The sequence below is a fragment of the Pipistrellus kuhlii genome, unplaced genomic scaffold, assembly GCF_014108245.1.
Source record: "Pipistrellus kuhlii isolate mPipKuh1 unplaced genomic scaffold, mPipKuh1.p scaffold_m20_p_1, whole genome shotgun sequence".
In the NCBI taxonomy this organism is placed as follows: domain Eukaryota; kingdom Metazoa; phylum Chordata; class Mammalia; order Chiroptera; family Vespertilionidae; genus Pipistrellus; species Pipistrellus kuhlii.
This window is the reverse complement of record NW_023425404.1, coordinates 148,515,878-148,537,753: the sequence shown is the minus strand read 5'-3', so window position 1 is coordinate 148,537,753 and position 21,876 is coordinate 148,515,878. Positions and strand designations below refer to the sequence as shown.

Sequence of the window (21,876 nt, the reverse complement as noted above, 5' to 3'; positions counted from 1 at the left end):
TCAGGAAAAAATTAGACAACACAAATATAAGAAGCAGCCTGCCAGACAAGTAGCCCTGTGAGTGCACCTGCATTTCTTCTATCTCCCCAATCCAGGAGAGTGAGAGGTGCCACTCTTCCAGATGACAATGATGATGATGGTGATGATGATGGAGCAACTATTTTACCCAAGTAACCAATATAACATTTTTGTGTTCTTGACTTTTATTTGAGATCTCTGACGAGATCAGATGAACTGTACCCTTTCATTCAAGGCAACAGACATCTTCTTCGAACTGCTTTTTAATTTGATTTATCCTTTGAAACAGAAAGTGCATTACATTTAACTGGTCTTGCAAATGGGGGGGGGGTGTCTTTTCTCTTTACAAACCGAATTCCTTATATAAATTAATAAATGTTAAAGATGCTAATATATCACCATTATTAGCTTAAAAAAAGGAAAACAATTTACATAGTCTGTAGTATTCTTATCATACAAAACACTTCAAATTCAATTACAGCAACTAAATGGATTTTTATGTTTCTGACCCAGAGCAGTTGTAACAATTCCCACCATCTATTTTAACACGCATTTTTAAAATCAGAAATGAGTTAAATTAAATACAGGCTAGGCAGCCCCTCCCTCCCGAATACTTTCTTTAAATCACTAATAAATAGCAACAAACGACTGTGCAATTTCAGAGAGGAACGGAGAGGCAGGTTCCGCTTCTACTTCAAGTCCTGGAGGCAGGAGGCTGGAGCCAGCGCCGCGCGAGGGAGGGGGGTGGGAGGAGTGAGTGGGGACGAGGGGGAAAGTGAGATCCTACAAACCCAAACCTTCGCTGAATAGCTGGAGGACGGGGAGGCTGAGAACGTCCTTTTCTACCGGATCTCCAATTAAGTTCAACATAAAAGGGGAACGGGTGGTTTTCATAGCTCTTAAAAGGGGGAGGGTGGAATGAAAAAAGGGGGGAGGGTGGAAGGGAGAAGGAGGTCCGTCTCTTATACCAAATTCAAAAAAACAAAAAACATTTTACATTTTAAATATTCACAATAAAGTAACTTCTAGTCAGTGTGACTCACGATTTATTTACAAAGGGGCCTTCAACAGGTGACTTTAGTCCGCACAGCAGTGTGTGTGGGGGGGAAGGGAGTGGGGGGAAGAGACGCGAGTCCCTCTTCCCATCCTTGGCGTCGGCCCGCCCCGCTTAGCTCCGCGGTTCCCGGCGCAGTAGCCATCGATCCTACGAAAACTGGCCCCTGAGCCCCTACCCCCTTCCCTGCGGTGCAGAGGCCGGGAAGCCTGAGTGCGCTGGGGGTCGGGGCCGCCCGCTCCTCCGGGTACAGGGCGGGGGCGCCGAGCTGGCGCGGAGGCTGGCCCGGCGGAGAGTTTCAGTTGCGCTCTTTAGGCAGTGCATCCTGTCGTTTTCCTGCCTTCTTGCCAACCCCGGAGTCTCTCTCCCCCATCTCCCTCAACTTTTAGGTTAAAAAAATAGATATGGACATCTCAGAAAATAGCAAAGGGCCCCCGCGGGCCGGGAGGGTCGGGACGGCCGGGCGAAGGCGCGGCGGGCGGGCTGCGCGCTCAGGACGAGCCGTCGGCCTCGGACGCGTGCAGCAGGAGGCCGCCGCCGCCGCCGGACTTGTGCTTCTTCAGCAGCTGCGTGATCTTCTCGTCGTCCGAGTTGGGATCCAGGGGCTTGTTGTAGTCGTCGTCCTCCTCCTCGTTCTCCGACGCCCCCTTGAGCCGCTCGGTCTCCGAGTCCTGCTTCTTCTTGGCCGTGGCCATCTCCGCCGCGTGCTTCTTCCGCCACTTGGTCCGGCGGTTCTGGAACCAGACCTGCGAGCCCATCGGGGAAGGAGGGGAGAAACAGAGGTAGGCAGGAATTACCCGGGAGCGGATGCCGCTACTTCGCCCACAGCCCCGCAGCTGATCCCGTGGGGCCCCTTGATGGCTGGCCGCCCGCCCTCGCAGACCCCTTGTCTGGGCTGTCCGAGTCAGTCCCCGTCTCCCCAGCTCCTCTGAGGAACAGGCACCTACAAACTGCTTGCCCGTTGCCATAGCGATAGGAACAAGAGTATTGAGGTTGTCAGGGAGTGATTTCTCAGAAGAGAAAGAAAGAAAAAGAAAAACACCAAAACTTGGAAACTTAAATTAAGTGTCCCTAAAAATGAGTGCACTTTTCCACTTTCTAGTGTAAAGTGGAAAACTCTCCCCCTTTTGAAGCTGCCCGAGAATAACTGTGGTTTTACTTTGTTATATCCTTTATTAGAGTAAGGTATTCCAAACAACCTAAATGTACTTGCTTTTTAGTGTGATTTGTGGGAGAAAGCATAGCATTTATCCCCCTCCCCCAATTACTTCCGTTCTCCTTTGCACTTTTGGATATATGTCTGTTTATCACAAGTCTGAATACACACAGACATGGTAGTTTAAAACCCCATGTACACATGCAATCATATAATTTTGTTTAATTCTGCTAAAACAGAAACCTCAAATCACAAATAATAACCAACATAAATGCATGCAAATATTTAGGAGCTCAGTCACAATCATCTCAGTGTGGTGTGTGTTTGTCTATCTGGTTTAATGTTTTTCATAAAACCAAAGAGTGGAGTTTTCATCAGCTTTTTGGTAAGTGAAATTTTGCAAGTTACATTATTTCCCACTATTCAGCATGCCTAGTCTTTCAAATGTTATTTTAATATTTTCCTCCCCACTACACACATTTTACATAAAGATATTTAAGCCTGTTCACCACATTTGATACCATGCTTGATACACATATTTTAACTTAAAGCACTAAGCAACCAATTTTCCAAACATATTGAATTATCCTCTCTTTGTGCTTCTCAGCCCTTTTCTCATCCGACTGTTATGTATTCTGTCTAGAGAATCAAAATTGTTATGAAAGTGATTCTGATTTTCCGTATACAGCTATCATAATTCACTTCTAGCCACGCGGACATATTTACAGTGACAAATGAAGACCTCCAGACTACTGTGGCAGGCTCTGTACCAACCACCACAAAAACAATTTTAACAGCGATGGTATTCTAATGGCCACACAAAAATCACCTGTGCAATTCATTTTATGATGCCTGTCCAAGGGGCCATACTCTCTAACCAACCGGCATGGCTAACAGTTATTCCTACTTAAAGAACAACAATATGACTAATGGAAACAGACTTAAAGACATGCCCCCCCCAAAAAAAATTCAAATACAGTAAATGAAGAAGAGAAACAAAAGAGACTACTGGAAATATAGGAAACTGCTAGATTTAACTTATCTGTCTGGCTCAATCCCTTTCTTTTTCAAGGAAAGATTTCTAACATTTGAATCCCTGGAAATATGCTATCCAACTCAATTATAAGCTAAGTGGCATTTTAATTATACGTCGTTGTTGTCATAAAACAGTAAAATGTCACATCTGTTGATAAACATATTCAAAACAATTCAATTTCATAATAAAGTAATAATCTTGTCAATTCATTTGGAAAATTGGTGTGCCAAAGTGATTGCCTTCAGCTAAACTCAAAGCAGTTGCATCCATGCTAAGTGGTTAAACGCTGTAGATTTATTTTTCGAAACCTGCAAGTTAATGTTCAGTACCACTATAATGCTGATCTATGTTAGGAAATTATAGGACTGGGAAATTATAGGACTGGCGGAGAACTTAATTAACAAACAAAAGCTTGAGTATCTTTACAAATAGAATAAACAGAAGCTATCTAACTGGTCTGATCTAGTCTCAGGGCTGATATTTCAGTAATGCTTTTATTCTCTAATAATGATGAGTTCCCCCCAGCACAGGCCTCTATCTAGATTAACCTCATTTCAAAGGCGGGGGTGAGGGGGACTTGATTCCTTTTGTTCATCAACAGTTTGCCCGCCCAGGAGAGCCTTTAACCTCCACCCCCACCCCTTCGCAGAGCTGATCTCATCTTCTCCTCCTCACACTCTTCAGACACTGGTTGTTAGATTGGGTGGGAGGTGGGAGGGGGAGGGGAGAGAGAACCGACACGGGTGGAGAGCCTATCCCTGTAGCTGCAAGGTCCACTCACCTTGACCTGACTCTCCGTCATCCCCAGAGAATAAGCCAAGCGGGCCCTCTCGGGCCCCGCCAAGTATTTCGTTTGTTCGAAAGTCTTCTCCAGGGCGAAGATCTGCTGCCCCGAGAATGTGGGTCTCGTGTGTTTCCTCTTCCCGTCTTTGTCCAGCAAAATGGATCCTTGATCTGCGAGGATAGATAAACGAGGGCGGGGGAGAGGGGAATAATTGGTTACAAGCCGCTCCACGTAAAAGAAATGAACTTGCAAAACAATGTTTTGGGGGGAAAGAAAAGCTTATCCCATGGCGAGCTCCAGGAGAGTAGTGGCGCTTCCCCTCCCACCGCACCTCTCTGCCTTTAGATCCCCCCACACACCATTTAGACCCCCCCCCCCCCCCGCAACCCAGTGTTTTAAAAGCCAGGATGTTTGGAGCCCCACTAACTAACCTCCCGCCCAACACCGGCGTCAAACAGCCGGGGCGGGTGCCCCTAAAGTTTGCCGAGCCCCGCGGTCGGGCCCCAGCGCGTGGGGAGGGACGGGAAGGCCGCAGTCGCCTCCGGGGTGGGTGCTCCGCCGGCCCCGACCCTCTGCAGGAGGAGGACCAGCTTCGCTCCTCGAACGCTTTCCTAACCTGTGTCCACGTCACGAAGGGAGCCTTGTGTGTTGCACACAAGACAGCGAAATCGCCCCCAACTTCTGCCGCCGAGGGGGGCGGGGGCGCCGCCTTTGTTGGCGGCCCCTGCGCGGCCGTCCAAACGAATACAATAGCGTCTCCCGCACCCGCGCCCGCGCCCGCACCGCCCCGGCCGCCCGCCGGCCCCAGGCTTCCCGGGGGAGCCTCCGTGGGGGTCCCCGAAACTCCCCTCCACTCCCGCCGCCGCTGCACCACAGGAAAGCGGTCTGGAGACTCGGAGGAAACTTCGGGGACTCGGCCAAACGGAAGGAATGAGCCAGAAGGGGAGCCGGGGCTGGGCCCCAGAGCGCCATCGGAGAGGCTGGGAAACTCCAGGGCGAGATTAGGGAGATCCCGGGAAACTCGGCTGTTTCAGGAAAAGTCCCTGCTGGAGGTTGCGCGTCCCCAGTCCTCGTTCCGTCACCTCGTCCTTCCCCTGCCCCTTCCCCGACGCCCCTCGCTGGGCCCGGCCCCAGGCATCCCGGCCCAGGGTGCTCCCTGGGCCCAGGCAGATGGGAAAGCGGGGGACCAGCGGTGGGAGCGGCCAACGGGACCGAGCACTTGCCCTCCTCCTGGGGTCGCGGCCTATCTTCCATGGGCTCATCCCGGCCGATCGTTTTTGGGGTGCAAAAGGGGGAGGGAAGAGGATCAAAAAGAGAGGTGGGAGACACCCAGGGCCAGACATATACGCTCAGAGCTGTTGGGGTCTCACCACCGGGGCGGATCCCCACCCGTTGGTTCTCAGAGAGGAGGCCAGTTAAACAAGCGAAGGTGGAGTGGGGCGGGGAGGGGGGGGAGTCATAGCCTGCAGAAGGAGACTGGAAAGTAGGGGTGCAGACGTCCGGGGCGCCTTGGCCTCTCCTGCTTCCCCCATCCCTCGCCCCACCTCCTTCACCCAGGCTCGGCCTGCGGTTCCTGCCCGACGCCGGGCGCTCGGATGGCACACACACCCGCCCTGTTCCCTGCGGAGGCGCGCACCGGCTCGGTGAAGCGTGTGCCCAGGACGGGGGAGAGACGGGAGCCCGACCGCCAGCGCGGGTGCTCCGGAAAGAGAGAACATACCTCGGAACGCCCCGGCCCAGCCTACATCGTGGGGGTCCCAGCGCTGCCAAACTATTGGGGCGGCGATAGGGTGGACGTACCCACACGCACACCGGATAGCCCCGACCCCGGAGCCCGCGGCGGCGTGCGCTCGGCGGGGCGCGGGCGCCCGTACTCACGGGGGCTGCAGGCCAGGCGCGCGTCCCTCCAGGGCGGGCTCTGCATCACTCCCGGCCAGAAGATGGGCGTCCGGCCGGGCAGCTCGGCCAGCGGCTTGGGGTAGCGGCCCACGGCGGCCACGGCCGCGGCGCTGGGGCTGAAGTAGAGCCCGGGCGGCGGCGGCGGCGGCGGGCTCAGGCTGCCGAAGCGGGGCAGGCCGGCCAGCAGCCCCGCCGGCGAGGAGGCGGCGGCCGCGGCGGCCGCGGCGGCGGCTGCTGCTGCAGCAGCCGAAGCGGAAGAAGCGGAGGTGGACGAGGACGAGGAGGAGGAGGAGGAACCGGAGGGCGAAGCCGAGGGCAAGGCGGCACCCGAGGCCACGGGCATGGAGGGCCGGCTCAGGATGTCGTTGATGCCGTGCGGGGTGGCGGCGGAGAGCTGCTGCGGGGGGCTGCCCAGCGACGAGAGCCCCCCCGCGGCGCCGGGGGGCTTCAGGCCGCCCGGGTTGTGGGAGCCCAAAGGCGGCGACGGCGACGAGGAGGAGGAGGACGAGGAGGAGGACGAGGAGGAGGGGGGCCCGGCGGGCAGCGGGGGGTACGCGGCGGGGTACAGCGGGGTCTTCATCTCGGCCATGCTGTGCAGGGCGGCCAGGGGCGGGCTGCTGAGCAGGAACGCGCTCTGCCGGGTGCCCTCCATCGCCCCCACCGCTAACATCCCACGGCCAGGCCCGAGCCCTCGGCCACTCAGCGAGGGCGCCGGCCGGTGCCCCCGGCGGGGCTCTGGGGAGCGGGGAGCGCGGCGGGGGGAGCGAGCGAGGAGGAGCAGAGCGAACCCGGGGCGGCGGCCGGCCAACCACCCGGGCGGAGATCGCCGCTGCCCGGAGCTGCTGTCGGAGCTGAGCCACCGAAATGTGCAAGCACACAGGCCAATGGAGAGGCGGTGGCCCTCCCGGACCCGGACCCGCGGGCGTCCGGGCCGGTTTGCCTGTCCCTTCGCCCCCGGACGCCCGGAGTCAGTTTCTGTCTCTCCTCTTCCTCCCTTCGCCTCGCAGCTCCGAGCGCGCTGCTATGTCTCCTCTTCTCCCCAAGCCCGAGAAATAAGCAAAACAAACCCTTGCCGGCCCCGGAGAGTTCGCAACAAAGTTAAGAGTCACCAAATCTCCGCTTTGATGTCGGAGGACAGGGGCTGGCTGGCTGGCTTTCTTTTGGAGAGCTTCAAAGGACGCCGGGTTCCGCCCGAGGAGCAGCGCCTCGGAGCTGACGAGGGAGCCCTGCGCGCTCAGTCGCCGGGCGGATTCGCACTCGGCGCCCGCGGCGCGCGCGGAGGGAGCGCTCCCGGCCCGCGGGGGTGTCGCCTCGGGGCGGGTGTCGCCTCGGGGCGGGCCTCCTCCGCCAGCCGGAGAGGGCCGCGTCTCCGATCGGAATCCCCGCGGCTCCGGGTTCGCGGCGCGCCGACGACTCGCCCGACTCGCCTTTCCCTCTGGGCGACAGGGCACTAAGAGTTACAATATTAAAATATAAAAAAAAAAAAGAAAGAAAGAAAAAGAAAAAGGGGGAGGAGGAAAAAACACAGGAAAACAAAGACTTAAGTGTGAAAAAAAGTCTTGATGGCTTCAGTTAGGGCTCTGCTCCTCTGACCCACTTCTGCAAAATGGGCCTGGCGACCCCCGCCCCACCCCACCCCCTCAGCGTCCTCTCCTGTTCCTCTCACTCGTCTCCTTTGCCTCCCGCTCCCGTGTTCTTCGCGGCTGTGCAGGCTCCGCTTCCAAAGTCCTGTCCTCTGGCCAAGAGGACCCTCTCGGCCGCGCTCTCCGCTCTCCCTCTCTCCTCTCCTTTTTCCCTCCGGGCCTGACAGTTCCGATGAAGCTCTCAAAGGTAATAAAACATTTGCATCCTTCTCTACTCCTCTTTAGAGGGGGGACGGACGAAAGGCTGGGGGAGGGGGGGAGTGGGGGTCCAAAATAAGAACTTTGGGGGACGTCACTCACTCCGCAGCACCGGGAGGGGCGGGGCCGAGGAGCGGGGTGCGGGCCGGGGGCGTAACCACCGACTCCAATAGCGCTCAGCCCTCCGCATCGCATTGCTTCTGGGGTGCGTCCACTCGGGAGCGCCTCTCCTTCTGATTGGCTGGAGACCGAAAGGCCACGCCCTCCTGGTCCCCGCCCCACCCACCTCCATCCCTCTCGTGGGTGGGGCCGGGGGCGGTGCCTGAGAGTGGTGCGGATCTAACTGGGCACCAGTGGACGCCTCAATTAATTAAATAAATTGAGAAAGGGGAGGAGGGGGGAGCCGAGATGAAGAGAGTATTACTTTTTAAAGAGAAGAATAATGAAAACCCAGCCCTTTTATGGAAAAACATTTCATATTCTTCCCGCGCCTCACCCCCCCCCTTTTTTCCCCCTCGCGTCACCCTATCCCCTCCCCCCACGAGCCCGTGGCGCCTCACCTCGAACAGAGTCTGGTCCCTTGTAAAACGGAGCTAATGGAGCAGGCAGCCGGCGCAACCCTCGCCCAGCTCCTTCTTTTGAAGGGATTAATTAAAGGCCATCTGGGCTCTCCCCAGAATTGTGCAAATTAATTTGTTGCTCCTTAAGCCTATAGATGTCCTTAATCCCCTTATAGGCCGAAGGAGCGTCCTCTTCCGTCTTGGCCGCCTCCTGCTTTCTCTTTTTACCTTTCTTTTCATTCCAGAGTCTCCCCCCACTTCGATCATTATTATCATTTATAGTTTTGCATAATTCGCTGGGAATTAATGGAAATATGTATCTCTCGTGTAAGGCTTGGACATGAGAGCAGTGAGCTTTAAAAAAAAGAAACTTTCGTCCCCTTTGATTATTGTTATTTGTTTTACGTTTTTACCCGGGGCAGAATCACCAAAATCAAGGTGGAGTTTTTAGACACTGAAGTACCTGGGTACCGGTCTCAGAAACTCTAGCGCATGCCCTCAGCTGCAGGGCAGTTTTGGAGGATGAAGACGGCCTGTTTTCTGGCTGTAGGGATGGGATGCTAAGGGCGAGGAGTTGGAGGGTGGTTTCCGTATTTTCTCCCAACCTCTTCCATCCCTGGTTGGTGGGTCTTTAAATTTCCGATGGGTTGAGCTGTGTGTGTAAGAAGGAAGACCCTTGCACAATTTTGGAATTTCAGGATGTTAAAGTAACACATCCTTGGGACTAGGGGAAGCAGTCACTAAGTCCAATTTTAATTCGCAAAATAAAACAAACAAATGGCTCAAGAGTAAAACTTGAGCGGCACCACCCATGGATGGGGTTTGGCTCTCAGTGCCAAAGCACTCACAGGAGTCCGAGCAGGAAAAGCTGGGAGGGCTTAAGCCGCTCACATAACCTGCATTACCGAAGCACTGGCCTTTTAAAAGTAGCCGCAGAAGTGGAGTGTGAGGGGTTTTTCATTTTTCTATTTCTCTTTAGCCACTTTTATTATTCGCTTCTGAGATGAAAGAAATGTTACTCTTATTTGGTCTCCCTCTTCCCTCTCCACCCTTCTTAAATTTTCAGAGTGAGCTAAACCCATCACTTCAATAAGACCTTAGGATCTGGCATGGGAGGAGGTGAAGTCCTTGGCTTGCGGGAATTATGTTAAGTCGGGCAAGAAGAGAGCTGATGTAGGGACTAGGGACCATCTATGCTTCCCAGGCAAGCATGCTCTGCTGGGCTGTGGGTCTAAGCCCAGCGCCCTGCCACTCTGCCTGGGAGGTGGCGGCAGGAGGGAATGCCTGGTCACCCTGCCCTGTCCCAGGAGCTGGGGCCCCTCTGCCTCTCACTTTGTTACAAAGGAAACTTTTTCTCGCCTCCGGAGACTCCAGCACAGGCGGGTGGTGGTACACAGACTCCCCATCTGGACCCTGCGCCTGGGCCACCAGCGACTTCTCACATCCCCAGGCACCCGCACCGCACCATATTCTCAAGTTCTAGGTAGAAAAGGGAAGTGATGGGGGGGGGGGGGGCTAGTGATCCCCAAAGGTTCTCGTTGCAAAAACCAGAGTCCCATTATTTCAGGTAAGGATTGTGACCCAGGAAAGAACTGGACATCTTCTTATTGTAAATATAGTACCGAATAAGGGATGGTGTGAGGTCAAGAGACAGAGAAAAATTAGAGAGACAGGGAGAAGGAGGGAGAGGAAGAGACATAGATTCAATTCAATCCAACTCCTGGTTAACTGCCCGTTGCTAAATCGTACTTGCAAAGCTGGCTGCCAGTAAGACATCTCTGTCACTCACTTTTATTTATATAGCAGAATCAGAACAGCATCATTGTTCTCTGTGGTGACCATTTAAAAATGCTGGGGTCTGTGTACCTCGATCTCCCCCCTACCTCCGGGGAACCCCAGGTGTCTGAACCCCATGGGCCAGCAGCATTCCTGACTGCACTGCCTGGTGCTGCAGGCCATCGATCTGGGGTCCAGGCGTCTGTGTCCAGCTGGGAGCCCGGAGAGTGAGGGGCACCCTCGGAGGGGGTGGGCTGTCCCTAGTCTTTCTCAGGGTGCGATGATCTTGCTCATGAGAGGCTAAAACCGCCCTGGGGCCCGGGCCCATCTCTGCACAGCGCCTGTATGGGGGGCGGGACTGTGCTGGGAAGTGAATGATTTGTATTTTCACTGAAAAATAAATGGAAGCTCTCTGGCAAATGCTGAGGTTGCAGGAAAGGGATAAAGGATTCGGGGTGGGCAAGGTGATGCACCCCTGGCCTTTCTCAGAGACAACTGCACCTGTTTGCAAGTCACGTGGCCGCCGGCCCAGGTCTCACCCCGGGCTCCTAACCGCCTAGCGCGTTCCCGTTTTTATGCCTTTAGTTGACTGAACGGCCACTGAATTCGGGGTAACTCACGGGAGGAAATGCAAATGAAATCTCAGCTAAAACTACTTCAATCCCGCGGTCTGGGATGAAGGATGACTCTTCTTCCCCAAATATATTAATGTCAAATGTCGGGGAAACTCAAGTGTAGCCACAGGGAGCCAATTCCATGCTCAGAAGAAAAAAAAAAGGGGGGGGGGGGTGGTGTCAGGGGGACAAAGAATAACGCGCGTGCTTCCGGCCAAAACGCTTTCCAAAATGCGTTTGCTTGAGTCGTGAGGATGACTTCGGCCATGGTGCCACCTCAGCTGGCAGATGACCTGGCCGTGTGGGTGGGACCAGAGGCGGCTAGGCTGGTGTTCATGGTTTAAAAGAGGGTCCAGAGGACTGCCACGTGGAAGCGAGGGGCAGCCCAGTCTCCGGAGAGAAGGGGAAGCCACCTGCAGACACTGAAGTGGGGACTGGCCACCGCTCCCACTGCTGGCGGGGTTAATGGGATGGAGACGCTGTGGGAAGGGCTAGGACAGAGGGGCCTGTGCTGCCTCCTGAGAACCGGTGCTGGGGGGTCCTGTGGCCGCTTCTCCCGGCCGCATAAAACCTGGGAGGGAGGTTGTTACCCCAAAAAGGTCCCAGCCGCATCAGGGACACACTCTTCGGCGTCCGGGGCTGCAGCAGGGCATCCCCTCACGTGTGAGGTCCTAGAGGAATGCAAGCCCTAGCGCCCTCGGAAGGGAGGGGTCAGAAAGGTTCAAGAAGATGGAAAACACTAAAATCCAGAAATCTCTGCGACATCAAAACCCAGATTCAGGAATGAGACTAAAGAAGACACCAATGACTAGAGAGGAAAACTGGTCTTGAACTTCAGCGAGACACACACATAACTTCAGCAAAGCGCATATCTGTATGTATCTCTCCCTCCTCTCTCCCCCCACCGCCTGGGCTTTGGAAAAGATCCAGTCGCTTCCAGGGAACCAGCTTGCTATAAAGTGTATTCTGGAAAACGGGATCCAGCGTTGCATCCTGAGCTGGAAGGAATGCCTGCGGGCTGCGACAGCTTCCCAGCAGAATAAAGTGCTGACCCAGTGTGAACCACTGGATTAAAGGTATCTGGTGTGAATGGCCTTAGAAAAATGTATATCTGGAGGTATAAATAAGGTTCATTGAGGTGGTTTTTTAAAAACGAACATGTAAACTAGTTGCTTTCGATATCCTGCTAGAAGTCGTTGCTTCTGATCTGCAGTACGTGGCTGTGGCTGTGCCCGTATTGGTTCTTTTCCCCCCGCGTGCTTGGCTCCTTCTTCTTTGGTGAGAAAGTTACTTTACAGGCTTAGCTGCTTCGCCCGCAGCGCCAGGGCCTTCACGGTCCTTCTCAGAGAAAGCTTGGGCAATTAGCGCCCTCTTGTGGGAAAATTCCTCAGCCGTTCGCTCGGTCTAAGGAAGACCAGCGCTTGGCCCTGTGTGTTCAAAGGACTGTTGTACCTATTTTCTAAACGAGGTGGTCCGCTTTTGGGTAATGCCCTTAACATTTGTTTAATTTTAATCTGAAATGCCAGATTCAAAAGTCAACTGTGGTTCTGACAACCACACCTATCCTTCTTTATACTCTATTATTTGACTCAATTGTGATAAAGCAGATTTCAAATTTTATTGAAATTATTTTGCCTTTCTCCTTTCCTTTCCTGATTATCAAAGCAATGCTGTGCTCAATACAGAACATTTAGAAAGTACAGAGAATTCTAGAAACACAGTTACCATAATCCTACCATGAGAGGCAAAAGCTTCTGATATTTTGGAATATTTGCTTGCTCTCATTTCTCTAATCTTTTTAAAGCTGTTTTCATAAATATAGTTTTATTGATTTCAGAGAGAAAGGGAGAGGGAGAAAGAGAAAGAAACATCAGTGATGAGAGAGTATCATTGATCACTGCCTCCTGTATGCCCCCCACTGGGGATCAAGCTGGCAACCAGGACATGTGCCCTGACTGGGAATCAAATCCATGACCTCCTGGTTCATAGGTCAAGGCTTAACCACCAAGCCACACCATCCAGGCCATTTCTCTAACTTTTGTTCTATACTTTGTGGGTTATTTTTGCTTTGTTTTGTTTGGGGGGGGGGGTATTTTTGGTTAATCCTCACCCAAGTATATTTTTCTATTGATTTTTAGGGAGAGTGGAAGAGAGAGGGAAAGACAGAGAAAACATCAATGTAAGAGAAACACATTAATTGGTTGCCTTCTGCGCGGGCCCCCACCAGGGTTCAGGCTGGGGAGAAACCTGTAACCAAGTTACGTGACCTTGACCAGAATCAAACCGGGGACTCTTTAGTCCAGAGGCCAGTGCTCTAGCCACTGAGCCAAACTGGCTAGGGTCTGTGCTCTGTTTTAATAGTAGAGATTGTATTGAGTACAGCAATACGATGATAGTGCAGCAGTTTTCAACCTTTTTCATCTCATAGCACACATAAACTAACTGTTAAAATTCTGTTGCACACCAAATACTATTTTTTTTTTTTGCCAATCTGACAAGAATAAGTATAATCTTGATTGATTTACAAAAATACTAATAGTCATTACCTACTCTTTTTGCTCCAAAGTGATTAAAAAAAAACCCACACCAGGTACCTGTACATGTACATAAGGGTATCAGGTAATATGACCTATATACTTATGATTCAAGACAGGGCATTCACACCAGGGGGCTGTTGTCATAAGGGAAAAAAAGGTCAATCTCCTTCCATGTTTTGAAAATTCTTAAGACAAACCAGTGTGCCTCCTGTGGCACGGTGGCACGGTGGGTGAAGGTCACCATATCCGTAAGCACCTTTTTTCAGCCCATTTGTATAACCTGCTTTATTTACTTACTGAGGCAGGGACAGATCTGTCTTTGAAATCTTCCTGACTTAACCGCCCTGCACATGCGTCGGAAGACCTGAATTCAGCACTGCTCTAGTTGAAGCTTCCTGCCCCATGCTTCTGTTTAGCATTAATCCCTTCAGGCCCTCGTATACGTCACCACTAGTTCTCAGAATTTCATGGCATAATAACAAGAGCGAACATTGAGTGTGTACAGTATTCAGAACATCATGAATTGAACAACTCTGAATTAGGAAGAATAATTGTCCCCATTAAAAGGATGATGAGATTACAACTCAGAGAAGTTAAATAACTTGCTCAAGATCATATACTACTAAGTGGACAAGCTGGGAATTAAACCCAGGGTAGTCTGGCTCCAGAGCTTGTACTTTTTTTATTTCTTAATTGATATTTAGAGAGAGAGAGAGAGAGAGAGAGGGAGAGAGGGAGAGGGAGAGGGAGAGGGAGAGAGAGAGAGAGAGAGAGAGAGAGAGAGAGAGAGAGAGAGAGAGAGAAAGGAAGGAAGGAAGGAAGGAAGGAAGGAAGGAAGGAAGGAAGGAAGGAAGGAAGGAAGGAAGGAGGGAAGGAGGGAAGGAAGGAAAAAAGAGTGGAGGGAGGGAGGGAGGAAGGAAGGAAGGAAGGAAGGAAGGAAGGAAGGAAGGAAGGAAGGAAGGAAGGAAGGAGGAAGGAAGGAAGGAAGGAAGGAAGGAAGGAAGGAAGGAAGGAGGAAGGAAGGAAGGAAGGAGGAAGGAAGCCTGCCCCCGCACCTCCACCTGAGACTGAGGGTGAAACCCGGGTATGTGCCCTGTCAGGGAGTTAACCTGCCACCTTTGGGAGTATGGGAGGATGCTCCAACCATCTGAGCCCCCTGCCAGGGCCAGAGGTCTTACTTTTGACCGCTATACTCAATTGCCCTTTTGATAACTGAAAAAGATTTAAATGCATATGAAAGCAGTTTGAATATTATAAATTGGTAAGTAAATAGAAAATAAATCTTCACATATTTCGCTACAGAAAAAAAAAAAGAGCAGTTCACATTTTCTTAACTAAGGAAAACATTGAAAAGGATTTTTAAACTCAGTGAATTCTTTTTTTTTTTTAATCATTCAACTAGAAATGTAATTTCTAAAAAAAACATTAGGTCTCTCTGGATTGGGATTAGCTTGGGCTAGGATGTAGGTGTCCTAGAAAAATATGGGTTTAGGTCAGCAGGTCATTTAACCTGGTGGGCCTACTTTTTCTCATCTTTAAGATATTGGCAGGTGATTTAGGTCATTTCTATGGTGCTTTTCAACGTTCATAGTCTACGGGTCTAATAATTGACCAATAGTCAGGTATATACAAAAGGGCAACCTGACTGCAGGGCTAGAACTAGGAAACCGGTGAGGAAACCTAGCAGACTCTGAAGAAGGACACACATGAGAGTGTTCACCAATGGATTGGTTTCCAAAGGCCTGGCTGCCTGGGAGGTTGCTCCCTGCTGGCTGTGCGCAGCGTCTGTACTTGGAAGCACACATGTGATCACAGTTCATTAAGACACTCAATTTTAATTTGATATAATTTGCATTATGTTGATTTATTACTGGCAATTCATTCTGCACAGCATCCATTTCTTCAGCATTCTAAGGCCCTTAACAAGAGCTGGTTCATTCCAGAAGAACTCTCAACAGAATTCCTTCACAATCATTTATTATTTAAAAGGATTATGCTACAAGCAACAGATCACAAAGACTTCCTCGAAGGATGTAATCAATGCCTATCTGTGATTTGGATTCTGAAGAAATATATGGGCAGATACAAAGATGTTGAAACTATTTTAAGGAAAAAAAAACCTCACAAAATATGTTTCTACATTTTGGATGCAAATCAAGTCCAGAAACAAAAGCAATGTGTGATACTGGAGTTTTAAAAATGTACTTGTATTTCTCACTTTGGCTGATGTTTCCCAATGGTTAGAGCAACCCAAGAGTCTGGCTCCTTTACCAGTCAAGGGCACATACCTGGTTTGCAGGTTCGATCTCCACCCTGGTCAGGAGGCAACCAATCAATAAGTCTCTCTCATATTGATGTTTCTTTCTCTTTTTCTCTCTTTCCTACCCACCTACCCTCTCTTCTACTCTCCACAAAAGTCAATGGGGAAAATGCCCTTGGGTGAGGCTTAATAATAAATAAATAAATCTATATCTATCTATCTATCTATCTATATATATATATATATATATATATATATATATATATATAGATAGATAGATAAAACACTAATATGCAAATAGAGCGAACGGAGGAACAATTGAACATTATGATGTGCGCTGACCACCAGGGGGCATGTGCAGAACATGGCAGGCATTGGTCACGGTGGGATGATGGAGCAGGTGAATGGGGGTGCCAGACCAAGGTGGGGTGCTGGTTGCTATCATCAGGGCGAAACTCTGATGGTTATTGAAAATTCTTTGCTCCTGCGGGCCATGGTCCCTCCCAGCATTCACACCTGCTGCCAGCTCAGACCCCACTCATACACACTGCTGGTGGGGGCCCTGATCACTCGGCACCATCAGCAAGTGTGAGTGATGGCTGCCAGCCCTGATTGCCCCTTAGGACTTCTCCACCTTCCCCTGCTCCTGAGGGGAGATCAGGGCAGCAGCTGCTACTCGCACCTGCTGATGGAGCTGGCCCTGATCACTCTGTGACATCAGTGGCTATGAGCAGAGCCGGCGCCATCAGTGTGTGGAAGTGGCAATGGCAGAAGTGGGGCTGCTGGCAGACAGGGAACTGGGGTCATGGTAGGAGGGGCTAGCAGAAGTGTGGAGGATGGGCAGAGACCTGCTCCTGTGCCCATTGCAATCTTGGGGCCCCACAGTTCCTTTCAAGATGCATGAATTTGCCAAAAATGGTTTGGCTCAGTGGTAGAGCATCAGTCTGTGGACTGAAGGGTCCCAGGTTCGATTCCTGTCTAGGGCATGTACATTGGTTGCGGGCACATCCCCAGTGGGGGATGTGCAGGAGGCAGCTCATCAATGTTCCTCTCTCAACGATGTTTCTAGCTCTCTATCTCTCTCCCTTCCTCTCTGTAAAAAATCAATAAATATGTTTTTTTTTAAAAACCAGATGTATGAATTCGTGCACTGGCCCCCTAATAAGTAGATCAATCAATCAACAAATAAATAAATAAATCTTTCTAAAATTTCTTTATTTATGTAAAAAAGAGTATTTTATTAGAAATCAGAAGCCCAGATGATTCTAGCTTTCTGAGTCTGATTTTCCTCATCCTTAAAAAAAAACTGGGTTAACACATGTCTTTTTAAAACTTTTACACTAATGTTCTCAGCAGCATTATTCATAATAGTCCAAAAGTGGAAGCAACCCAAGTGTTCATCAACTGATGAATGGATCAATAAAATGTACTATGTCCATATAATAGAATATTATTTGGCAATAAAAAGGAATGAAGTACTGATTCATGCTACACTGTGGATGAACCTTGAAGACATTATGCTAAGTAAAAAAGTTAGTCACAAAAGACCACAGATTGTATGATTCCATTTGTGTGAAATGTGCAGAATAAGAAAATCCACAGAAGCAGAACATTGACTAGTGGCTTCTTGGGGATGGAATGGGGATGAGGAGAGTAGGAATGGAGAATGACTGCATTTAGTACTAGAGCTTCTTTGGGGGGTATTTTAAATGTTCTAAAATTAGATTGTGGCCGAAACCGGTTTGGCTCAGTGGATAGAGCATCAGTCTGGGGACTGAAAGATCCCAGGTTTGATTCGGTCAAGGGCATGTACGTTGGTTGCGGGCACATCCCCGGTAGTGGGTGTGCAAGAGACAGCTAATTGATGATTCTCTTTCATCAATGTTTCTAACTCTCTATCCCTCTCTCTTCCTCTCTGTAAAAAATCAATAAAAAATATATTTTAAAAATACATTTATTAAAATTAGATTGTGATGATGGTTGGACAACTCTGTAAATACATTAAACTTTTACATTTCAAATGGGTGAGTTTTAATGGCATATGAAATGTACCCTAATAAGACTATTTTAACAAAAGAGTGTGAAAAAGTCATTGAGAACAAATAGCCCTACTGGATAGGAGGAGCCACTGTGATCTTCACCTCAGGAAATGTGCTGGCAAGAAAGTGACTGCCTGATTTTAAAGGCATAGATACCAGAGTTTGCAGAGCATGATAACAAAAGGAGGGTTAAATTAAAACATAATAAAACAATATGAAAAAAATGACATTGATTTACTTGTCTTCCCCTCCAAAGTTTCCTATGTAGGAAACAACAAATATGCATTGCAAATATTTTTTATTGTTTCAGAATTTATCCAGTCCATAAATCATTTCTTTTCTGTCCTAGAGACAAAGAAAAGAAATGCAGAGAATTCAAGTCAAAATATTTTGATCTCCTACTGGGTGTTAATTCTACCTCTTAATCAAGATCTGATTTCCAAAAAGGAAGAAAGAACATAAAGAATTCTATAAAGAGCCCTGGTCAGGTGGCTCAGTTGGTTGGAGCGTCATCTCATACACCAAAAAACTGTGAGTTTGATTTCTGGTCAGAGCACAAACCTAGGTTGCAGGTTTGATCCTCAGTCAAGGCTCCTAAGAAGGTGACTGATCAATGTTTCTCTTGCACTCCTTCCCCCTTCCTCTCTCTCTAAAAAAAATCAATAAAAACAAATCCTTGGATGAGGATTTTTAAAAATGCTATAAAGATTTAGAAAATGTTACCCTTCTCCATAACTCACGCTGTAAATGTGTTCATTGTGACATCCGCTAGAGCAAGAAAATTGAGATGTGTTGCAAGACTCTGTACAGCAGGATCTCTGCCAATTATGATGAATAATCCAAGTCCATATGCTTGCTCTATAAAGCTTTTTAATATCAAGGTACTCTAATTCTACTCTGCTTCCTCAAAAACACACTATATCTAAAGAATAGTAAAAGGTAATTAAAAAACTTAATAGCTTAATCACACTTAGTCTTATATTTGTCCAATGTAGACTGGTTTGCTGGTGTTATAGCTATAAGGCATTATCTTGAGCCAAGAAAATGAATCAGACACTTAATGGATATGTGGAAACGGAAATTTTCTTGTAAAATTACAAAAAAAAAAATGCAAGCCAGTGGTAAACTAAACTATCATAAAGTTTATCATTAAAATTCTGAGCAGGAATGCTAGACACTGTATCCTTTTTCCCTGAAGGATTACACATTGTGCCAGAATGCTTGAATACCATGTTCATTCTTTTATAGGTAAATATACCTCATAGGCTAGGCTATAGAGTAAGTAAGTGGCTTTCCTCCATTTTATTATTTCTATACATTAAAGGCTTGAAACAAGAAGCAAAACCTTGTTGACAACTAATCCGTTCTGTCTAGATCTCTAGATCAAAACTGAAAATACTTTATAGTAGAATATCAGTTCAGAAAGTTAAATATTTAAATAGTCTACAGGAGTGGTTTACATTCTACTAGTATACAGCACTATAGTGCTTTATCAATGATTCTCTCTAAAAGTAGGTTTGTCTTTGGTTAAAATTGTATGTCCTTGGCCTGGCTGGCGTGTCTCAGTGGTTGAGTATAGTAGACCCATAAACCAGGAGGTCATAGTTCGATTCCCAGTCAGGGCACGTACCCAAGTTGCAAGCTCAATCTCCAGCATGGGGCATGTGGGAGGCAGCTGATCAGTGATTCTCTTTCATCATTGATGTTTCTATCTCTCTCTCCCTCTTCCTTTCTCTCTGAAGTGAATTATATATATAATAATGATAAGTCCTTGGGAAGTCTGAGAAGTATGCCTTAGCAAGTATTAGTACCCTGTTTCCCCAAAAATAAGACAGTGTCTTATATTAATTTTTGCTCCCAAAGATGTGCTAGGTCTTATTTTCAGGGGATGTCTTATTTTTCATGAAGAAGAATATGGTACACATTTATTGTTAAATGAAAATAAAGGAAATTTATTATCTGTATACGATACGGCAGTACGGTAGTTGTCAACACAAACCAGACAAACTGTGAATCCTACAGTATCAAGAATTTACTCATTTATTGAATGACAGTCATGTCATCATCTTCTGGAACATCATCATAACAATCCAATTCTTGAATTTCCTGGTGAATTTCTTGTGACTCTATTTCTTTCAGAATCAGTGGACCAAATCTCTCACGTTTAGCAATAGCACTGTCTTTAAATGAGTACTTCTTGTGAAGGTAGCCTGCTCGCAGTGCATTTGCAATGCAACTGACAGTGATTTTCTCCCATGAATTCTTCACCCAAGTCACAACTTCTTGCAGTTTAGGTTTCACAAAGTTTCCATGCTGATTTCTCTCCATTCTATTTTCAGTGTAGTCATTAATTTCCATGCACAAATTGTCTTGAAGGGCTTGTTTATTGCAATATCAAGAGTCTGGAAATAGGCCGTCATTTCTGTGGGAATCATTATCTGGTCTATTTTTCTTTCGTGAAGAAATGTCTTCATGTCTTTAGCGCGGCGAGTGCTGGCTGCATCCCAGACTAGCAGACCTCTTTGGCTCCCTCGCATAACAAACGGCAGCATTAAATTGACCCATCCCTTAAAACTGCTTGTGTCGCCCAGGCTTTTTCAGTTTCAAGAATAAAAACGTCCAAAACACATTCAATCTTTTCCTTCTTGCCCTTAGAAATGATTAAAAGTGGGATTTTAGGGCATCTAGACGAATTGCCAAAATACAGGAAACACATGCACTTTCGTAAGCAGTGGAGGGAATGTACACTAAGGAGGCACCCTGCTGTTCAATTGTTGTTTGAGATGATTGGCCCATAAACACTGCAGTTTCATCCATAGCAATCATGTTGGAAAGATTGTATTTAGAGAAGTCAGCATCATCAATAAAGGACTTGAATGCAAGTGCTCGCTTAATAACTTGAGTATCTTCCAACCTCAATAATGTTGTAGATCTTCTTAAATACAGTTCACTTCACTGAAGGAAATTATCCAGCCAGTGTTGTGATGCTTTGAAGTCTTCGGGGGCTTTGTCAAACTGTGGTGCCATTGAAAGGGCAAATTCTTGAATCTGAGCCCTATTCACAACCAAAGCCTCTGCTCGCCTGTCAACAATCCATTCACAGATCAGGTCTTCCAGCTTGGAAAATAATGGTTGCCGACCTGATCCACACTTGCGCTTTTTAACATTTCTTTTGTCCACTTGTTCAATGAGGTTACCATACTCTGCTTGCCATTTTTGGACCAATTGGATACTCAACATCTTCTCTTTGCAGAAAGCACTAAGATTTTGGCCCCAAGAGTCTTCTACTACGATTCCTTTCTTGGACTCCATGGAGTAGCTTTTTCTTTTTGCGCTCATTTCTAGGGGTAAAAATAGGAATTGGGGTACCAAGGTGGGGGGGGGATCACTTAAAATGACACAGGGGGGATCAGAGGGGAGAATCAAAATGGCACAGGAGAATCAGAGGGGGGATTACCATTTTAGTAACCCCTTTTGATCTTCCTGTGTCATTTTGATTGCCCCCTCTGATCCTCCAGTGTCATTTTAAGTGATCCTCCTCCTCCCACCCCTGTGCCACTGAACACCTTCACCAACATCTCCCCTACCCTTTTATCAGACATTTACCCCTGGGGACTGTCACTGGGCTTGCTGGGGCCTGGATCTGGGCTGGAGCAGGGTCTGCCACTGACTGAGAACCTTCAGTCATCATGAGGGCAGCTGGGAGCATCAGGTAGTGTCACCAGAGACAGACCAGCACTCACCACCTTCGCCGCGTCCTGTCCACTCTAATCCTCCTGTTCTTCTACACGCATCTGCGAAAGTCTCCTCCTCTCTCCTGCCCCGTGCTCACCGTTCACTCAGACCTCCGCTCCACCTCCACACAGCAGTGATGTCAGGACTCCGCATAATGTCACTGGTTGCTAGACACCAGTCAGGGTGGCCCTAGCGACCAGTTTATGGTAAATTAATTTTCATTCGGAGACAGAGCCTAGGAGGGCCTTATTTTTGGGGGGATGCCTTATATTTCACTCAGAAGGAAACCTGTAAGTAAGTTTTATTTTTGGAGGATGTTTTGTTTTCGGGGAAACACGGTACATAAGTCTAGGTGCAATGAGTTTATCAGATCCTTACCTAAGAGCAAGCTTCATTGATGGGAATGGTGCATAAGACTGTGTGACTATAAGGCCAGGACAAGGGACTATGCTAGAGCAAAGGGACTTCACAAAAGATGGAGCAAGGGTGGCTTTGATAAAGTTTGACTTCAGAACAATAGAGTGAAGAACATAATAGTTTTCATGTCAGCCCAGGGAGGAAAAGGTA

General features: G+C 48.6%; 1 protein-coding gene across 1 annotated transcript; it reads right to left on the bottom strand.

Annotated features, from left to right (window-relative positions):
* Positions 1-278: 278 nt before the first annotated feature.
* Positions 279-7,829, bottom strand: NKX6-1 (NK6 homeobox 1). The gene is made up of 3 exons (XM_036411752.2): positions 5,927-7,829; positions 4,046-4,218; positions 279-1,818 (listed from the first exon to the last, which is right to left on the bottom strand). The coding sequence occupies exons 1-3, from the start codon at positions 6,615-6,617 to the stop codon at positions 1,564-1,566; spliced, it is 1,119 nt and encodes a 372-aa protein (XP_036267645.1). The 5' UTR covers positions 6,618-7,829; the 3' UTR covers positions 279-1,563.
* Positions 7,830-21,876: the final 14,047 nt, after the last annotated feature.

Coding starts and splice junctions, on each gene's coding strand:
- NKX6-1 (XM_036411752.2), bottom strand. CDS start 6,617: ATGTTAGCGGTGGGGGCGATGGAGGGCACCCGGCAGAGCGCGTTCCTG. Junction 4,219..5,926: donor GCGCCTGGCCTGCAGCCCCC/GTGAGTACGGGC, acceptor CTATCCTCGCAG/ATCAAGGATCCATTTTGCTG. Junction 1,819..4,045: donor TGACGGAGAGTCAGGTCAAG/GTGAGTGGACCT, acceptor ATGGGCTCGCAG/GTCTGGTTCCAGAACCGCCG.